Below are 22197 nucleotides of genomic sequence, written 5' to 3'. Positions count from 1 at the left end.
CCTGATGTGAGGTGAAAAACATGATTGTTTGGGACAGAAGTAGTATTACTCCAGCATACAGCTTCTGCATAAACTTAACAACAAGTAAGGGAACTCAGCTGCTACAGTATGTACAATGTCAATATATGAATTTCAGCCAAGATGTGATTGATAATATTGTATACTACCATGTAAATACAGTATATCTTCTTAAACATTACTGTGCTGGGCTACTGGATGTTGTGGCAGATATTGTGACCCCTCCTGAATCAGTCCTGCAATCATGCCACAGTTAGACACTGCCTCCATCTTGCATGTTTTCTGATCAATTCTCTATTTTCTCACTTTTGGTTCATATAAGTGGACTTTCTCCAGAGGAAAAAAAGAACCAGAGCACACTGATTGATTTTCAGTCTTTAACTGTGCAAACAGAAAGGCTGGAAATCAATCAGTGTGCTCCAGTCCTTTTCTCCTCTCAGGTTTGCTGTCTTTGTTCTGACAGGCACCTGATTCAGCTGCGTCATAATGCTGGAAGCCCTTTTCAAACTGTTTCGCCTCAGCAGGACAGTTCAGAAAGCATCAGACAACTTGTCAGCAAGCTAAATTTAAATTCTGGTATTTTACTCAATCAATCAAAATTTATTGGTAAACCACCTTTCATACAGATTTTTGCAAATCAATTTGCCCAACTGACAAGAAGATAATAAGACAGAATAAATGTAAACAGTAAAGCAAGCAGCAAAACAATCTGAATACAGAAAAAATGAATACAATAAAATATGTGATTAAAATAAAATAAATTATGTCCATAAAGCCAAGCTAAAGAGGTAGTTTCTCAGTTTACATTTAAAAATATCAACATTTCCTGAGAGCTGAGATCCACTTTTACCGTCTGTTGCAGGATTGTATCCACAGTATGCTGACATTTTACACACCTGAAATCTGAGCTTCTAAAAAATGTCCAGGGTGTACAACCCTTCAGTGAATTGTGTGTATATAATGTAATATAATGAGATAATTTGGACCCTTGTCTAAACTGGATGATAGGTGTAATACACACTTGTGTTGCTGAAGGAGGAGGAAGGATTTAGTGTGCACAGAGGACATCGACCTAAACATGGATGCCTGTTGCTTTAAATTGAATCTGCTTAGTATAGATGTAGTCTAACCTGTTGATGTCTAAAGTGACACAGAGAAACACCAGTTATCTGTTGCACTGAACGTACAGAATACTAAAACATATTGTCTTTAGCTAACGTCTGTTGAGCCAGTTGAAAAAGGTTTACTATTGATTGCGAGTTAGCCAGAGTTCAGTGTATTGAAGTGAGAGACAGCGAACATTCTTACCTTTAGATGGATCTATCTTTGCAGTCCTTAGCCTGACTAAACGCTATAATGGAGAACAAATGGCCAAGACCATGTATAGATTATAAAGCAATATAAGCAACTCTTGAGCTCTATGTTGTCATCACTCCTCAGCACTGATTTTGGATACATGTCACACAAAAAACACAACAAAGATTTTATTAGGATTTAGTCCCAATTGAGTCGCCCCACGCACATTTAGGAGATCAAAGAAAAAAACCCACTCATCCCAGTGTCTTTTTACCCGCTGTCCTGTATTATAGAACGCAGATTGAGGAATATTTTGGCTGCGACAGCAACTCTGTGCTTAATTAGAAGAAAGGAGTGTTTCTTCACCCTTAGCCAAGCGACGGCTTTAAATCTGCAGAAGAATTAGTGCCAGTGGATTTACAGGGGAAACGTTGATTCCAACGGCTGCTTTATTATCCCAGGTTAATGCTCACAGCTGAGGAGTTTAAACATGACAAGTGTACACACTCATCACACACATACGGTGACATATGGAAACACATTCTTGTACGCAGCATGTATACACACACATGTAGAACCTGTGATGAAGCTACCAGCATTGGTTTATTTTCAGTCTTATATTTACTTGAATTATTCCAGCGAATTCTCTCTTTTTCTCAATCACACGCATCACACATCCACGGAGGATGAGAGAGTCAATATTTAAAAAGAGGCTGATGGACTGAGAGTACAAATCAGTTCCATTTTTTTTTCTAAAATTGTGTGTTTAGACTCAGGATGTAAAAGGGCAGGAAGGTGAAAAGAGAAGTGGCAGATGAATGTGAACTGAGTGACAGGGAGTGTAAAGTGTGGATGGTATTTAATTAAAGTCATTACATCTCTCATACTGCTGTCAGAAGCTGCTTACAGCCTGCCACCTCCCTCTCCTCTCCTCCTCTTGTCTTAATCTCCTAGTCCTGTCCTCTACTCCTTTCATTTTTCTTCCTCTCTCCATCTCATTCGTCTCTCTTTTCAACTCCGTACATCTCCTCCCTCATGCTGTTCTCATCTCATTTCATCTTGTCCCTCTCTTCTATGTCATTCTGTTTTATTTTATGTAGAAGCGACAAAAAACAATAAAGTTCATGGTAAGAAAGAACCAAAAGCTATACATCCACACGCACACTTGAAAGGTTGCCATCTCATCTCATATCTCCTTCATTTGTCTCTGCAGAGCAAAATTCATTCTTTCCTTCTGTTAATCACGATTGTGCGAGACCTCTTTTGTGTGTGTGTGTGTGTGTGTGTGTGTGTGTGCGAAAGTGCACACAGCTCATTAGGATACTGATGGCCTTGCAGCAGACCTTGCGGCCAGCCTGTCTCTGCTTTATTAATAGGCACTCTGTTTAAAAGTTTTGCAGTTGTGTGTGTGTGTGTGTGACAGTGATTGTGTTTCAGGGTGTGCACAGGTTAATGTTGGTGAGTCCTGACATGTGTGTACACATGCTTCACGTGTATTTATTTGTCTTCTCTTAAGGTGTGTATGTGAGGTGTGTTCTTTGTGTGAATCCATCCTGTACGCTCTCCTCCTCCTCCCCTCCTCTCCTCTCTGTGACTGCAGCCATTTCCTGTCAGCAGATTTGTCTCTCCAGTGTGGCGCGCTGAACGTAACGACTTTATTTTTACTCGGGGAAGCTTAGAAAATGTTTCCACATCTCTCAGACCTCACCCTGGGGCCACCCATACACTTGCTGCTCCTCAGACCTCCCGCTAACTGAAGAGTTTAGATAAGACGACTTGCGTGTTGAGGAAACAAAAGCTCTGCAGATGGATGTGGCAGCACGGGGCAGCTTAGGATCATATTGAGAGTTGAGATGAGTGTGTGTAGTGAGGAATTACACATGAAGCTGTGTAGCTTGTCACACTTTAGCCTTGATTGTATGCTGATGCTCTCAGTGGGAGTTTCCCCAGAAGAGGTTTTCCCCAAATTCTGAGGGATTGTGATTTTTGAACAGGTGGTACAGTCCACCAACCTTTCAATGAGATAATTCCATATGATATACTAATGAATTACATACTTCTATATAATTGGTATGTCTTAAAAATACTTGCATCTGATTGGCTGGCAGGTGTCTGTTATATCTATGTAGAATATTGTAGTTCTGGTCAATGGTTTTAACCACACTAAAGTTATACTAAACTGCAGGTAAGCAATTCAGCTTCATGCCACATTACCAGTGAACTCAGTGGTGAAATGGACCTAATTGTGGGTTAAACTACAACAGTACAACAGTTTGAATACAGCTTTTCTTTTTGCCTGTGCTATAAATGGCCTTAAAACACTCCCAAGGTATCCTAATAAAGAGGAAGTTCTACCACACCAAAGCATTATCACTATCTTACAGCACTTAAGACCAAAGAGATGTATGAACAAATGTCTTACAGGATTGAGCTCCATCATACTGTAGATATGAGGTGTTCCAAGTGGATAAAACAGGAGACATCATAGACATAACGCTCTTAACGCATTGGAATTAATTAGCAAAAGGTCCCTTAAATCCAGTGTGATCACTGCCTTTCTTTGTACACCAATTATTATCATCAGCCGTGGTAACATATCATACGCACAATGGTGTGTAATTTAATACTGTAGACGTCTGTCAGATTTTTACTGATGTTATAACCAAGTACCATCAATCTGGACTGGTCTGCCACTACTGTCAATCTTCAATGAGGCTCACAACCAAAACCAACTGAGAGCTGCCGCAAAGTTACACACTGACTAGACCAACGCTTATCAATCAGGACAGAACTTAAGAGTAAGGGAAGGTAAAAACTGACACTACTTTAACACATGACAACAGAGTGAGCCGTCTAACTTTAGACATCAAAAGGCAGTCATGGAGTCAGTTTTTACCACACAAAGCAATGCGCCATCAAAGGCAAGGAAGAAGAATACCGCATGCTAAATGGATCTAAACAATGCAGGATTAAAAATATTTTTAAAATCAACTCTGCAAATGTTTTATGAGGGGGGAAATACATTCAGCATGGTAGAGCTCAAGGATTAAGACAATAACTTTAGCTATTTACAAAAAAAACCCTTGAAGGTTATGGTTGTTAGACATGTTAAGTATTAAGGTAAACATGGAGGGAAGGACGTTGATGCAGTGTCCTCACAAGTAACAAAATCGTATATTTGTATGTGTGTGTTCCAGTGAAGGTTCAGAAATCGGACCACCCCCACTCCTGGGACCCTTGTGTGAACTATTGTCACCCTCCCAACTCCACCCTCTGCAACACAAGCTCCACCCTCAACAAGTCGTGGACCGCTTCCAACAACAACACCATCAACAGCCTCGACTACTGCAAGTGTAAGATTTCAAACACAGACACTGTGAGAACACAAAGCTGTCTGTCTGTGATCTGGCTGAGACTGAGACCGCTGACGATGTCCTCATTCATTCATTCATTACTTCCTCTTGTCATTTGATTTTAATCACTGCTATTAATTCCTTATTTTTATTCAGTCTGAAACAAAACTTTGCTGAAGGTTCAGTTATGTGTCAAAGCAGGCTGTTTCAAATTGAGTGTGACTTTTTTCATCAAAAGTCAAATCATCTTTGAATGGATTTTTGTAACACCATTAAACTCGGTGTGCCAATATACAGACGGACGAGGTGACAAACCATCCTTCTATGTTTGTTAATGTCTGGTTTAGAGGCAAATTTCTTCCAAAACCACTTAACAAATCATGCTAAATGGTTTAGAGATTAGATAATGATGTTGAGATAATGGGCCATGAAAAAATACATGTTGTATGGCTTCGCTGACATTTTTTCTGTCTTTCTTTGTTTTCATCTTATGCTCTTCATGTCTTGATTTCTGACTTTTTTTTATACTTCCCCCTCTTTACTCATTCTTTTCATCATCCACTCACAGATTTATGTCTCTTTCTTTCCTTCGTCTCTAAATCTGTTTTACTTGAATATTTAATTCCCTCCCTTTCTTCCCAAGAATGGCAGTAATATTGCATCTTTTATTTTTTATTTTTCTCTCCACTATGCAGCCCTGGTGTCAGCCAGTTTCTCTCCCGGGTCTACAACCACGTCAGGCCCGAGCAGCCAGAGCTCCAGCACCCTGCCCAGGCCTACAGTTCCCATGAGTCCAAGGAACTCGCTGCTCAAACGACGACAGAGAAAGAAAGAACACAAAAGTTCCTGTAAGCTCCGTATGCCTGTCTTTCTGTGCAATGATATAATTGTCCTAAAGGGAAATTAATGATTAAAAATCAATCTCTGCGTGTATCTGTATGTGTGTGTTCAGTGTCCCTTGCATCCAGTTCGGTGGGTCCTGGTGGTCAGGTGGTTCATGTAGAGACCAGTGAGGTCGTCCTAACAGGTGACCCGCTTAATGGCTTCGGTGTGCAGCTGCAAGGAGGAATATTTGCCACCGAAACACTATCCGCACCCCCGCTCATCCGATTCATAGAGCCCGACAGCTCCGCAGAGAGGTGAGCACACACATCTACATGCACTCACACACACAGAGACATGTTTGCAGATGGTAACGTGAACAAAGTGCTCATCATCAAAAGTGCAGTTTATAGTTTAACATGTATCAAATGATTAAGATACATATGAGTATACAAGGCTTGTGTTTTTATTTAGTGTTTTACTCTGGCACTGCCTCACAAAAGAGTCAAAAAGTATAGGCAATAAAATACCTATATATGAAAAGTGAAAGTTCTTATAATTGAGAATGTTTATGATTGAAAGTTTAAAATATTCATGACACACCATCTTATACAGTCTTCAATGTTTTTTTTTAAAATGTTTTTTATAATACTATTGGGTAGTTTAAGTATTAAGCATCATATTTTATTTTATCAGGCTTATCTTATATTTTGCATGTTGACGTTTATGCTGCAAAGTTAGTAATAAGCCAGACATATTCTACAGTGTGAAAGTATAAAGACTTATGAAATGGAAAGACTAACACTGAAAGCCTGAAAATACATCTTGAGTTGAGTTTACTAATATTACAAATATCACAGATTGTTCTACTTAGTTATAAACACTTAGTACTTAGTTATTATCTATGAAGTAGCCAATTAATGTCCTCACAAGTGTAGAGAAGTGTGTGTGTTATTTGAAAGAGTTACAGTCTTTTTGCATTTCTGTGATTTAGCATGCTTTTGTAGTACAGCTATACAAATGGCTCTGTGTGTGTGTGTGTGTGTGTGTGTGTGTGTGTGTGTGTGTGTGTGTGTGCGTTTGTGTGCATTAGCAGCTTGACTTAGCTTCCCTGTGTGTGTTTGAATGTTTAATGTGCGTGTGTGTAAGACTGATGTTGGTGGAGTGTTAACAGCTCTGCTTTGCTGGGTGTATGAACATATTTAAGCATGTACATGAGTGTAGGTTGGGTTTTTCCAAATGTCAGCATGCAAGTGTGTGTTTGTGTTCTTAGCTGCACTTTAATTCATGGATATATATTCACAACTTAATTTAAGTCTCTCTGTAGGAATTAAGGGTGAGCTGAATCTGAACACGGTATTTGGCAAAGCACAAATAGTGGGTTTTTATGAATATTCATTTCATACAGATATTAGTGTGTGTGTGCAGTAATGTTAAATGTTAGCCTATGCAATGTTCACATAGGCATTTATTAGTTTAGAGTTTAGTTTATTGGTTTGAGTGTGGGTTAGGAACTGAATGTTAGTTTTAAAATGATTTTCTTTTCAATGATGTTTATGATTATATGTGTTTATTGCTGTAATAAAAACAAAAACAGGATTGTTACACCTATTTCTACTTTTTATTTGAATACAAATACAAATAATTTTGCTGCCTAAACTAATACAGATACAGATACAAATACTGGGCTCTCTGCACATCCCTATTATGAATCCTAAATTGTGTCTGCATTTGTGTGTGTGTATGTGTGTACTGATTGATGTTGCCGTCGTATTAACAGCTTCTCTAAGTGCTGGGTGTGTTTCCGCACCCCGAGGCCACACTTCTGTCTCCACTGGCGCCCACACTAACAACACTAATTACCTAGCCTTCCCTCGCCCACGCTGGAGGAATCGATAAGTACCTTCCTGCCTGTTTGACAGGGTGAATCCAAATAAACCCCTTTCACATCACCCTGAAATACATTTAACCACGACTAACAGTTGTTAAAACCATAAGTTTTGTGCAGCAGTGACCAGTGAGAATGTCCTCCTTTGAGGTTCTAACTTGTAATTATCCTGCATTAGTGCTTCTGGAAGTTTTTCTCTCTTTGTTTCAATAAATGTTTAGTATAATTATGTATATTGCAGCACTACTCAAAAACACAGATCCCCTCCAGATATGGTTTAAGATATTTAAAGATGTATAAATGATATATAATCATTTATGTCTGATACGATGTTCCCACAAAACATTCAGTTATCTTGTTAAATATTTGTAAAATCATTCTCCTACTGCTGGACACAAGATTGCTCCTACTTTACTGAAAAGTCCGTTCTTAATGTATGTACTCTGGAGGCTTCAAAGTTTTCACATCACACTTATCTAAGTTGCATCCTGGACTGCGGTTAGCTCCAAACTAGTTGTGATGTCACAAATCATGTCTGTAGGTACATGCCTTGAGCACGGACACTTTCAGCAGGTGAATGTGAAAACAGCCCTTAGTGTCAAACTCTGCTCAAACATCCAACTGAAGGAACAGGAAGAAAAACAGATTTTTGAGTGGAAGGGGACTTTAAATTTAATTAAAGTGGCAATCTCAAAGATCTTCGAAGATTTTCATTTAAATTAATGTCTGTTAAGTCACAATCTATCGCCAAAAGAGGTAACACAGTGGTGATTGAGCCCATGACCCACTGATGAAAGCCCTTGAATTTGCAGTATCATCAAAGTATGATTATTACGAACCGAGTGGCTGCGGCGACTTTCCCGCCATGCATTCAAATCAGCAGGGCTGATGCAACAGACTCGCTCTTCATATGCTTGTGTGAGAAGTGGCTTGTTTTTTAAAAGCTTACTCTTACTGGCTTTTTACCAGCAAAGCTTTTATTGCACATACAGTAACTGTCTCTCCTGCGCTGCTCTGCGTGTGCAGCACACACACGGAGGGCTGAACCCTGCCTCCCGGTGCTCTTCAGAGCAGAGGAGAGGAGACAAAGTAGGCTGGCCATAAATGACAGCAAAACACAGTAGAGACTCTCACGCTGAGCTGAAATGAAATGAGTGCACACAAATTAGGTAAATAACATAAATAAACAGTCTCTGCTGCATTTTGCTGTCATTTATGGGCGTGCTATATCCTCTCTTCTCCAACTGCTCTCTTGTGTTTCAGCGAGGGCTCCTTGTGTGTGTGTGCTGCAGAGGACAGTGAACCAGGTGAAGTAGCTACTTGAGTTGATGACAACTACACTTATTACATTATAAAATAAATCCGGGTCATCCGGTTAGTCTATGACATCTCAGTAGAACATGCAAAATATAAACATTTTAAGCAACAGTGTACTGTGGTTGTTGCTGATATCATTTGGCCCAACTTCAATTTTCATGCTCCAAAATTAAAAGTGACATAGTGTGTTACTGTTACCATTGCATTGAGATACTTCAGATGATTCACATTTTAAACAACCGGTAGTTGCTGTGGATACCGATAACTGCCAGGAAACATTTTAAAGTGCCATCATTTCGTTCCACTTTTACAGCAAAGAGAGAGAACGGAAAAAAGAAAACTCAGGAAAGAAGTGAAGAGACACATTAATGAGTAATTCTGCAACAAAAAAAATGAGAAATAGAGGGGGCAGTGAGACAGGGACAAGAGTGTTGGCAGGCCATTTAATTCTCAAAGACCATAATGAAGATGCCTGACTGTATATTAATACAGGTTATCCACTCATGGCTTAATGGATGATACATCAACTCTGTGTGTGTGTGTGTGTGTCTTGAGAGAGAAAATCCTCAATGTCTCGCACCCAGAGGGCAATAACTGCATGAGGGTGAGGCCGAGTTAAAGTGAGACGAATCACATATTCATTTTCTCCTGTCTGTAGTCTCCTTGGTGTGGAGGGAGATAACTACTAATCATTTAGTAGTATTTAGTGACATGACTCTTATTTTAGTTCAGTGCACAAATTCTAAACCACAGTCCTGACTTTTCACCCTTATAACTATACAAAAGAAAATTACAGTCTTTGTAAGGCAGACTGCTGTTAGAATCACATTGTCATTGCTTTCATTATAGCACTGAATACATTGACCTTGCTGTTGTGTAGGTCCATAACCAGGTAAATAAATTATGGGCTTTAACCTCCTCCCCCCACTCTCCAATTTCTATCTCACTCATCTCTGTGATAAATGACAAAAGTCAAACCCATCACCTAACTGCCTTTTTCAAACATTTCATTAGCTTTTAATTGATTCAAAGGTCAGATGAGTCCACTAGCTTGACCTGTAAGGCTCTCTACACATGATCAATGGTATTAACTATGCTCACTGCAACATTGATCAACATTTGACTCAAAAATTAAAAAAGTAAATAGGTGTCCTGTAAAGAATTCATTAATCTTTTTTAAACTGTAAAATGTATTGAGCAGTAAACCCTTATGTCTGCACTTGATGATGTGGATATTCTGTACTTTCATATTCTGTCTTATCATTACTTCAGCAGCTGAACCCATCACAGAGCAATATGCTTTATCACTAATGGGAAATTTCATGTCATGTAATTGTTTTTTTTATTAATTCTTAGTTGTTTGTTTGGCCTTATTTATGTTGGTTTTGTATGCTTGTTGTGTGGTTGTCTGATTATGTTTCTTGTCCTCAGGTCTCTCAGTCTTAATGAGACTACCTGATTAAATAGTTTAAATAAAATAAACTTTGAATGCAGTGGCAAGGCACAAGGGTACACAATGCCCAAAACAAACAAAACACAAAGCAATGGCTCATGCTGACACCAAGTGAGTGCTGCTGATGATGTGAAAAGGACCTAAACCTACAGTAACACCGCTGCTGTGCTACTTGCCCATTAGCAAGCAAAACTTAAATAGTAGTTTCCTATAAGCGAATGACTAATTTTTATGTCATTTTGGACCAAAACGTCTGCCAAATGAACACATGTAAATGTAAAAGCAGAATTAGGAATTTGCATTATCAGGAAAAACTATTTGAACACATGCTGAGAAACATTGTAATGACCCAGAACCATAAAGAATCTGGACATGTTCTTTGTAAACCAAAACAAATACATTTTGATTTATTCATTATTGTTGTAGTATTCATAATGTTATGGAAATAGCTTGCTTTTAGTAATATTGTTTCTGGTTACAGGCTTGCTGTGGGTTCTATTATCTGTTTGAGTGCATATAAAATAGTATTTTATATTTGATAGAATTTTGTGTACTACACTGCCCCCTCCTGGTCAATCTGCAGCAGTGGTAGTACTAGTGCAGGGAGTTAAACACAGTGTAAATGAGGCTTGTGTAAGAGAATGGAGTGACTGTTTCTTCACTTGCAATTTTCTTGTATTTTTGTTGTTTTGGACACAGTTTATGAGTATTTCTACTCTAAATATGAGTATTTATTTAGATGCTGTAAGCAGAATATAGTTGCTGCAAATTTAGTTTTAATTTGAGGTAGCTAGCATTGCTGTTAGCTAGTAATTGGCATTGCTTGCCTCATGACTCTACATTTTCTCTTTCTCTAAAAGTTATTGTGTGTTGGTTTGTTTCTGATTTCTTTTAGCAATTTGTGCTTTTGTTGCACTTTTATAGTTCAGAATCTTATTAAAGAACCAAAGGAAGATACTCTTTGTGTTTATTGGAGGACTTCACTCTGTTAGCTAGCATATTGTTAATAGGAAATAATTAAAAATATATTAAGTTACTCTTAAATGTGTGTCTAAACTCCACTTGCTTTCACAGGTTAGTAAGCAGATAAAAGAGTGTGGGTTTGAGTGCTCAGTATATCAACTTGAAAGGCAAAAATATGTCCACATTATCTATGAGGGGCTTAAAATAGTCAGAATTCACAGGCAAATATCTCAGTTTGCTAACATACATAGCCTACTCTTTATACTGTGATCTTTACATGATCCACGACTTTAATAGTCAGAGCTAATGTGCTTCACTTTCATTCCACCCCTGATTTATGTGGTGAGGAGCCAGGTTTGGGGATTTCTAAATGGTGGATGTTTTGGAAGCAGGGATGTTTAACAGCAGCACTGAAAGCTAAAGTGGCTAATAATGTTGTGATATACAGTACAGCAGGGACTGTGAATCTCTCCCTGGTGTCATCTCTGTATGTAAAATGAATTAAAGGGAAAACATATCACAGGTTGGGGGTATTGTATGCCTATATGGGTTTTCTTTCCCCCTTGACCCCAGGAGGTAATCATTTCTAAATAAGCATAAAAAATAGCTAAATGAACATGTTTTACTTCAGGTGATAGAATGCAGAGTGTGTAAAAAATGATACCGAGTGTACATGTACACACTCAAGAACGAAGCTTATGGTAGGAGCTTATGTCTGGATGACTTTGGAAACCCCCGTCTCACTTTACTTTAAATATGGGTCATTCAGACTGAAACAACAGCTGAACCTCAGAGGGTTCCTCGATAAACCTGGCACCTGCTACCTGACAGTTTTGTTAAAACTTATTACAAAACTAATTTACACACGGATACAATTATCACCCTGAAGCTCTATCATCTTTTTAACTTCTTATAGCTAATTGTTTTGGTTTCAGGGCTCATTTCATTATCTGACAAGCAGCAAGCAGCTGTTGTCAGCGAAAAAGCTCTGATAAGCCCACAAGAGACAGACAGAATTACCTGGTGAAGAAACAGGGACATCTCATACCTAAAGAACCTGATATTTTTTTCTCAGGGGTGGATGGAGACCTAATTAGAGCAAAAGGGAGAGTGAATAATGGACTTATATTCATCAGGTGGACACAGTCATGACTTCAAACGAATGCTAATTTTGCCCTGTTTCTGTTTGATGCACAAAGGTTTGCTAACATGGTCACCATGGTGGTAATATGTCAGACAATATGTCAGCTTGTTATAGAACCCCTCTGGCCCCAACTGGCCAAACAAATGTATCAATGCAGTAAAATAGAGCTCTTCAGGGAAATCATCTTCATATTAAAACCCTCAAAAGGTACCTAAGAACTAGTAAAAAAGCAAAGCGATGGCAGTCCAGCCAGAAAAGTATGTATATTTAAGTCAAGTCAAGTTTATTTGTGTAGCCCAACATCATAAATCACAAATTTGCCTCAAGGGGCTTTACAGTCGGTACAGCAATACAACATCCCAATTTGAATAAGGAAAAACTCCCCCAAAAAAACCCTTTAAAGGGGGAGAAAATGGAGGAAACTTCAGGAAGAGCAAGGATGCACAGATGTACAATAGATATTGTGCGTACAGAACAGAACACAAATTACAGAAAACATCACTGAACATGATAAGACAATTAAAATAGATTTATGATATATACATGAAGAACATGATGAAGTGGATGCCAAGCAGCTTCTAGGTGTCTCTGACATCACTGTGGTAACTCTTGCTGTAGGTGTGGCCTGCTGCAGGTTGGAGACCGCCTCCTGTCAATCAACGGAATCCCAACAGAAGACGGAACACTGGAGGAGGCCAATCAGCTTCTCCGAGACGCGGCACTGACCAATAAGGTCACACTGGAAATAGAATTCGATGTAGCAGGTTTGTGAAATTTTTACCTGCTTCTGTCATAAGCATATCATAAGCATGATTTTGTACGGATGTAGCTTCATCATAACTAATATGTCATCTATGGGACATTGTGAATTGTGTTAGAGACTTAATATAATTAAGTATAATAAAGGTGAGTAGTAACTGTATGCACTATATATTCCTTTTTATCCAGTATTTAGCAGTTTTATGGAGAATGCACAAATAGATTCATTGGCACAGACAGGATGAACTGGTCAGACCCAGCTGCTGAGAGCCTCAGTGTCAGTGCAGGCAGGGGTGGACAGAATAATTACAGCTCTTCACTGCAGGGCATGGCCCCATCGACATGCATTTAACCCAATGAAAAAGTAAAAACCACATACTACTCTCTTGAGTTCAAGGCAGCAAATCACTTACCAGTAGTTCTGATTTCAGTGTAGACGAAAAGTGGCACAGATAAAGGTCTAATCAATCCAAGCTTTTGAAAGACGATCTTTATTGCAGAGTTACATATGGAGTTAACTAGCTTGCAATTAGCTCAACTAGCTTACTTTGTGTTTGTAGCAGTAGCTGTAGTAGCTGATGCTTAACTTCAGTATGGTGATGCAGGTTGCTAAGTTAATATTACTTGCATTTTTTACAATCACAAAACCAGCTGATTTTTGCTTTGTTGTTCTGGAAGTTGATTTATAACCATGATTTAAAGAAAACAACTTTTCACCCAACTATGTAATAAACAAAATATCTTTCAATACATTTTTGAATAACAAGCTATTTTTTACACAAAACAGTTTCACAGTCTTTCACAGCAGACAATATCAAAACAAAAACAATCCTTCCATCCTTTAAATTACACAATTTTTACATCAATAAGTGATGGTAATATCTCTTCTCGTACACCGTTCCAAAAATCAGTGTGGTGAACTGCTAAAGAGGATTACTGAGAACTTTGAAACTGTTTACTGAAACAATGATTAACCCAAATGAACTTCTATAAAATCAGACAAAGACAACATCAACTGGGTCAAAGTCTGATTAAAATGATGAAATATGGGCTTGATGCATTTGCAAACTAGAATATTTTTTCTATAGTTCTATAGTTTTTCTATATCTTTGTGCAAATGTTTGATATTTAATTTTTAACACATGATCACACGATGAGAGACTGACTTGATTAGAGCTGTGTAGCTCTCTGCAGTTACAATTATGTTTTTCCACTGCTTTGGTCTTGCCTTTCATAATGTTGCATCATTTAATGAGTTAACATGGCCAGCAAAAAAAATAAATAAATAAAATTTGCATCTAAACAGAAAGAAAAACAGAACGATTTCATACTATTAACCCAAAAATGGATACAGCCAATCTCCAAGCACAGTATTTGAGTTTTATGAAGTTGTGGTAACCTGCTTATCATCATGTTTGCAGTGTCAGTAAATAAGAAGACCGTCTCTGTGAGTTTGAGGGACATTGAAGTGAGGAGCTGATCCAAACACTTCTCATAACTCGCACTCGTCATATTTATGCCTGGATGTGGACTTATATTACTGTTGGAATTTGTATTATGACTCATGCAGGCAAACAGTGAGGATTCAAAGTCGCTGCTTGCCCCGGAGAAGAGCAATTCAGAGGAGTTAAGCGTAATAGCTAAATGCCTTGTAATTACAAATGTTAAGTGTGATGAAATCATTTTTTTGTTGCTTTATATATGAATGCCTCTCGCCTGTGTGTGTCTGTGTGTTTGTACTACAGAGTCAGTGGTGCCTAGTAGTGGTACTTTCCATGTCAAACTGCCGAAGAAAAGAGGAGTGGAGCTGGGGCTCACCATTAGTGGTAGGAACACACACACACACCAAACACTGTTCATATGATGTATTTTTTGTTTTAAAAGGCTGCTAGCAAAATTGTTTAAATGTCATGAGACCACCCTGTGCTTCTTAAAAAAAAAACACACACAAGCACTCACATGTATTTTTCAGAGTGACTGTACCCTGCAAGAAAGCTCAGCTTTAACTGTCAAAACTGTTTATAACACAGTATAGATACAGTACCAGGCCACACCAGGTCTGCTTTTCATTCTGTTGACATGAATCTCAAGCCACTGGCCTTATATTATATGGCCAAAAGCATGTGGACAACCCTGTACACATACATTTGTGATCTTTTGAAATGTTAATGCAACACAGTATACAGTTATGTTTTATTAATAGTGATAACAGTGTGCTTTAACTTTGTGGCAACGGTTTGGGGATGGCCCTTTCCTTCTTCAACGTGACAGTTCACCCTGGAGCAAAACCAGGTCCATAAAGAAATGGTTTTCAGGTTTAGTGTGGGAGAGCCTGACTGGCCTGCAGAGTGCCCCGACTTCAGTCCTATTTGGGGTGAACTGGAACGCTGATTGCAAGCCAGGCTTTATCAACATCAACAACTGAAACCAGAAGAGTTGGGGCTGTTAAAGCAGTAGATTAATGCCCATGGTTTTGGAGTGAGATGTTACACAGTCATATTTCTGTGTAGTGTTCAGGTGTCCACATTACCTAATTTGGCTGTCCACATAATTTTGGCCTTACAGTGTATAAACAATGGTGCACATATATCTTTTTGTAACATGTATCACTTTATTTGGAGCAAGTAAATACCAAAATGTCATGTACACACTTTGGGAAGTAAAGAAGAATCAATGTATCTTAAACACAGAGGATCCGGTATGTTGTTTTTCTATTGTTCTGTAAGACAAAAGCCTTTATGTTATTTAAGTCAAAGACTTTATGTCTAATGATAATTAAACATTGAATGTAGGTCAGTGGTAATGACCTACATTCAATGTTTAATCATTGTTAGTCTGGACATTGTGTTTACTTTAGTGTACCGGTATATACTGCATTATTTTAAGTAGCAGGAGCTCAGTGACACATAGACTATTGAACCCGGTATATTTTAAAATGTTTTGAGTAAAGACATAAAAATACATAAGTAGGTATTACAAAGATTGAGAAGTGCTTTTATGACCAGAGAATTGCTGAGATAATGAGTTCAGTACTGCTAAAACATCAGGCAAATTGCAATGAAGCAACCCTCTCAGTGACTGAGTATTACCAGACTGTGGTTGAAGTGTTAACCAGCGTAAATGTGTGAAATCTGTGAAACTGAACGTTGCCCAGGAACCGTTTAAGTTAAATTAGGTTAAATTACACTTAATTGAAAGCCAAATAAAGATATAATTTCAGAGGTGAACCTCACCCCTGACAATTTCATATAAATGATTTGACCCTGTCTATCAACAGCTTGACTACTCCTCAAACTGACGAGCATTATCAGCAGTGGTGCTGACAACTTGCCCTGACTCTGGATTTTATAGTTGAATTTTAATTGCACAGTTTGTCCGTACAGGAAACCCTGTTAATCATCTCAAATGAATGTGTCATTTCTGACAACCCTGATGTTTAGAAAGCTTTTGTACACATCAAAGTGAAAAATTACATTCTTGTAATTCTAATTAGCGTCTAACACATGAGAATTTTCAGTTTGCCTTTATACCAAAATGAATAACAGGTTGTGCGATGACAGTCTTTTAAGATGGAAAATGGTGCAATGGCGCCATCTTTTGAAGTAAACTGTTCACAGCATTGTGGGCATAGTGGGAAGGATGTTGGCAGGAATAGTGTTTGACACATCCAGCCTGGATCTCCACAGGACAGTTTTTCTGATGACATGCATTCACTGTCCTGTTCTCTTTGTATCCGAGCAGCGAGCTTTTTAAAGTGGAAACAGAGGAGGACACAAAACATGCAACACATTGAAATATTGACAAGTGTACTATTAAAACAAATATTGACATTTAATTAGACTTAGCAAATTATCATGTTATAACCACTGCAAGCAAAACATTTGCAGCCTTCTTCAGTGCCCATGTCTATGAGAGTATATGTGATGACTGCAACTCAGTTTTTGAAATGTTTACTTCAAGAAAGGTATTACTACTGCTACAATAGCAATACTTATATTTGATAGTTGTGTTATGATATTCTTTGTTGTCACTGTTGCATCTTATGGTAATGTCATATCCCTCCATAGCCAGTAAGAAGCCAGGAGAACCCCTCATCATTTCTGACATCAAGAAGGGCAGTATGGCCCACAGGTATCTATTCTATTCTATTCTATTCTATTCTATTCTATTCTATTCTATTCTATTCTATTCTAGTGGTCAAGTGTGCTGTTTTTCATTCTTTCAATATGTTTACAGTGTTTAAGCCCAAGTCTTTTAAATATAGTTGTAAGAATGTCATACATGTACTGTATGTACATCATTCTTACAACATTATGTTTTTGTCCTGTCCTCTGAACTGAATAAGATCCACAACTTGTAGTTCAGGTTCCACACTGGGAAGTACAGTGTGGGTTCCTTCATTTCAGTATGACAAAGTTCGCTGTAGTTCAACAGTGACAGAGCTGATCTTACCTCTCTCTCTCTCTCCTCCAGAACAGGAACATTGGAGCCTGGTGATAAGCTGTTGGCCATCGACAACATCAGACTGGAGAACTGTTCCAAAGACGATGCGGAGCAGATCCTCCAGCAGTGTGAGGAGCTGGTCAAACTAAAGATCCGCAAAGATGAGGACAACTCAGGTAAGTGCTTGTGTGAATGGTAATGCTGAGTGGTCATGTCGGTTCAATATGTGATGGATGAGATTGATCGTTACATTACAGAAAGGTCTTTTGGACAAAAACTTATTCATCAGATCTGGTTCATTGTATTTGATTGAATGAAGTGGCATCAGTTTGTGGAGAGATACACTATCAGTGTTTGACCAGCAGGTGGTGCTGTTGTCCACAACTCGGACTCATTTATATGAGCTCAGATGCCTACTGATGCCTAGTGGTGAGCTGTTGCTGTTGCAGTTGCAATTAAAAACTGTCTATACAGTATACAGCAAAACAACAACAATGATAATAATGATAATAATAATATTAATTAAAAAATTAATAATCACAAGTTGTTACAAAATGGTGACCTACTGTTTATTACACATTGATAGACAATTTCCTCTCAGACTGTCAACACAACATACAGTATGTTTTGTGCTGATAGTTATGGCCATGACACACACCAAACTCTGACTGGAGCCACTGATGCAAAACAATAATAATGATACTTTACACAGTGATTAAAATCAAATTATCTAAATAATCAGTTGTATTCACATCTCCATATGCTGTATCTGCTGCAGTTCAGTTATGGTTGATTTGAGGAGAACGTAAAATATGATCTTGTAGCCACTATCTTGGATTTGTGTGATTCGACGAGTTGAATAAATGAGCATGTTCATAATGGAGCGCAGAGCTGTCATAGTACTGTTCCTTTGTGTGTTTTAATATGATATGAAAAAAATGAGAGACACACACAAACACACAGGGCAGAATTATGTAATCATGCTAGATTATGACTCATATACACATCCTAAACACACACATACATACACACACTGACATAGGGAGTAACATTCATAAGTATGTGTTCATGCTACATGATGACAAGGCAGTCTTCTCACTCGTTACCATGGAAACTGTGTCTTCCGCACCAGTGTTGTCTTGAGAAGTGTTTTGACCTACTTCTAAAATGAAGTGTGTGTGTGTGTGTGTGTGTGCCTGTGCGTGCATGTGTGTGTATGCCTTTCTGTGCATTTGAAATGAACAGGTAACGTCATGCAGTATCATCTAGTGAAGCTGAAGTGCTTCAATGTGTGTGTGTGTGTGTATCGGATTAGCAATATACGTCAGACAGTATCATCTATTCCTTGGAGTTGAAACATTAGAATAACGTGCGTGTGTGTGTGTGTGTGTGTGTGTGTATCAGATGAGCAGGAGACGTCGGGCAGCATCATCTACACAGTGGAGCTGAAGCGGTACGGAGGCCCTCTGGGTATCACCATCTCAGGCACTGAGGAGCCTTTTGACCCCATCACTATATCTGGCCTAACCAAGAGAGGCCTGGCCGAGAGGTGCATGCTCACACAGACACACACACACACACACTCATGCACACACACACACACACAGTCTTTGAAATCTAGGCTGCCAGTTTGAGTTGCTAAGCATTTGAAAAGGCACTGCAGCTGGAGATTTTTGCATTGTTCAGTTTTTACTTATTGTAACATCTTGCTTCAGTACCTAGTGTAACAGCAAACACTATAAATTTGACTTGATGCTTCTTAAAAGTACACTGTGCAGTTTTTTGCAAGTAGGTACCCATTTTGTTTCTATCATGCATGCTCCTGCCATGGGTCTCCATGTGATTGAACTTTGGTGGGGAAAACACAAAAAGAAATGTAGAAATGCACCAACAAAGGCGAGAAAGAAGAAGACTGCAAACAACTAAACATGTATGTAAACAACACATGATTTAAAATATTTAAAATAATATGTTATATGAGGCAGGAAATGCACCGAACATGTTTGCTAACGATTTACACAATGCATTGTGGTTAGTAACTCAGAATGTAAACACAACATTTTCTTTTTTTTAAAGAAAACTCTACAGGGCACCTTTAACAGAAATGATAAATTACACAAAATCCTGTGATGTGCATTTTATGTGTGCAACATATAAGAGTAGAGCTACTCCAGAGAGGCTTCATTCACTGACTGAACCAGCACAACATCCTACACAGTATAAAACAGCTCACCTGCAGCTTCACTGTGGCTCTACGCACAAGTGGGTGAACACAGTATGTTCAGTGTGGGGCAGGTGAGCTTACATGGCAAGTATACACACCCCCTCAACTGGCAGCTAACAGGAACACTTTGTCTCATCGCACCAACCCAGTTGTCCTTTTTACATTTGTACAGTTTATTTTTAAATTAAGTAAGTTGTTTGTGAATTCATCGGTGGACACACGTGATTCCTAAAAACCCTCAGGTCATATTTTTTGGGATGCAGGTATTGTCCTTGGGTCTTTGAACCATTTGTGCTGGCTGCATTCCAACCTTTCCACAATATCATGTTTCACTGTGTCTCAGGTGGTGGATATCGAAAAGCAACACGAGCAGAGCTGCTTTAAGTTTTAAATACAAAGGTTTCGCATCTATTTTAGTGACATTGTGCAGTTGATGCACACCTTTAATCCGCTGCTGGTGGTTGAAAACGTCAGTGTTTTGTTCATGTTGAGGTTGCAGAAAATACTAGTTTCAAGTTTCAGGTTTATTGTCATATACTTGTAACAATGCAACATCATTAGCAGTGAAGAACTTCTTAGACTCAGCCAACTCAACTTTACATAATAAATAAAATAAGTCAAATAGTATTATAAGTAGCCAACAAAGGCGTATAAGTAAAAAAAGAAAGTAAGTGTAATGTTTTGAGTGCAAAAAGTATTTACATAAAGAATTTACCTAAGAAAATAAAATATAATAACGAGAATAATAACCTTAAATATCTTAAATAGTCTTGAGAATACAGGTATGAAGTGCAATATTGATATAAATTAAAGTGATTAGTGTATATAAACAATGTAACAATAGTTATTTAGATGTAAACAGTATGTAAACAGTAGTTATTCTGTTGTTACTTCACACAACCTTCCAGATGTAGTAAGGGTCATTGGTATGTTTGTGCCATTGTGTTACTGTGGTGTGTGTGCAAGCGAAAAGTGTCAGCAGTTCAGTAGTCTGATGGCTTGCGGGTACAGACTGTCCCTGAACCTGCTGGTTCAGGTCCAGATGCTCCTGTACCACCTGTCAGACAGCAGGAGCGTGAAGAGTCTGTGGCTGGGATGGCTGCGGTCACAGAGGATCCGCTGTGCCTTCCGCCTGCAGCGCTGGTTGTAGACGGCCTGGTGGGCTGGCAGCTCAGTCCTCGTGATGTGTTGTGCTGATCTAACCTCCCTCTGCAGAGCTTTGCGGTCGAGGGCGGTGCATCAACCGTACCGGGCCATGATGCTGCCAGTCAGGATACTCTCGATAGTACACCTGTAGAAATCGGTGATATCCTGGAGTCCATACCAAACCTCTTCAGCCACTGGAGGAAGAAGAGCCGCTGTCCTGCTGCCTTCACAGTCACATCTGTGTGACCAGCTCAGATCCTTGCTGATGTTAATCGACCCTCTGCTCTGTAGGCCGACTCGTCTCCGTCCGTGATGCAGCCTAAATCCTGTCCACAACAGATTTGACATCCTCTATGGATATTAAATAGAACATAATATGATAATACACAAAATATTACCGGTAACCAGCAAAGAAAATATGTGATGCATGTTATATTCTTAATGCAGAGCTTAATGCACATGAATGGTCAGAATAACAATTATCCCCTTTGGTGCCAGTGGTCATGACTGGAAATCAAGGGTCATGACCTCTTGTCTTTTTTGCCACATGGGAGCAGTAACCAATTTAGAAACAAGATACTTAGAAAGGTCAATCCCATTCAAACCACTGGTTTAACTGGATCAGAATAAAAACAAACTTTAATCTCGTGTGCCTGAGATGTATATCAAGATGAAAAATATAACCTTTCAAGACTTTGTGTGATCATGGCAACGCGTACTGAAACTTAAACCCGACTGAGCCAGATGAAGAAACTCATTTATGTTGCCTTATTTAGCCCCCCAACATCCCCCACCCCCACCCGACCAGCAGGGTAAAACCTTATTAGGAGAAATAATAGAAGCGGCCTCGGCCAATAAAGGGATTCCCCACCAGCAGCTGAACGTGCAGCAGGTGCCATGTGACATGAAGTGATGACAGATGAGATAATGAGAAACATAATGCTGTGGAGAGATGGGATAGCAGCTAGTGTCCACAGTAACAAGAGTGAACAGAAGATGACGTAATGGTTTTTCTGAGTCATAATCATCTACTGGTGAATGCAGCTTAAATCCGATCCACCACACAACACTTATTTCACTATAAAATGTTAGCTTTTATAACCGGCTAACATTATCCCACCAAAACACACCCAGGGAGGCAGCTTAGTGCCTTACTATACTTCCACACACACACATTGTGACCCAATTTTCTTGGCGTTGTGATGTAATTGTTCTATTTCCTGGTCTAAACTGTTGTCGATAAAGCACTTTGCCTTAGACCTGTTGGCTAAAAGCTCTCTATAAATAAACTGGGTTCAGCTTGACACAGAAGAAAGTACAGGAATACAGATGATATCAACGTTGCTACATCCGTGTGGCTGCCATAAAATG

The 22197-nt window shown here is 38.9% G+C and overlaps 1 protein-coding gene across 1 annotated transcript in view; it reads left to right on the top strand.

The window, feature by feature from the left end:
- LOC121894704 (glutamate receptor-interacting protein 2-like) overlaps positions 1-22197 on the top strand; it is a 293630-nt gene that overhangs the window by 259465 nt on the left and 11968 nt on the right. The window contains exons 10-17 of the mRNA XM_042407491.1: positions 4512-4667; positions 5363-5515; positions 5620-5806; positions 12873-13018; positions 14759-14839; positions 17081-17144; positions 17487-17632; positions 18861-19005. Coding sequence (XP_042263425.1) covers positions 4512-4667; positions 5363-5515; positions 5620-5806; positions 12873-13018; positions 14759-14839; positions 17081-17144; positions 17487-17632; positions 18861-19005 — 1078 coding nt within the window. The remainder of the gene's footprint in view (positions 1-4511; positions 4668-5362; positions 5516-5619; positions 5807-12872; positions 13019-14758; positions 14840-17080; positions 17145-17486; positions 17633-18860; positions 19006-22197) is intronic.

The sequence above is a fragment of the Thunnus maccoyii genome, chromosome 3 (assembly GCF_910596095.1).
Source record: "Thunnus maccoyii chromosome 3, fThuMac1.1, whole genome shotgun sequence".
In the NCBI taxonomy this organism is placed as follows: Eukaryota; Metazoa; Chordata; class Actinopteri; order Scombriformes; family Scombridae; genus Thunnus; species Thunnus maccoyii.
The sequence above is the reverse complement of the archived record's forward strand: the minus strand, read 5'-3'. Positions and strand labels throughout refer to the sequence as shown.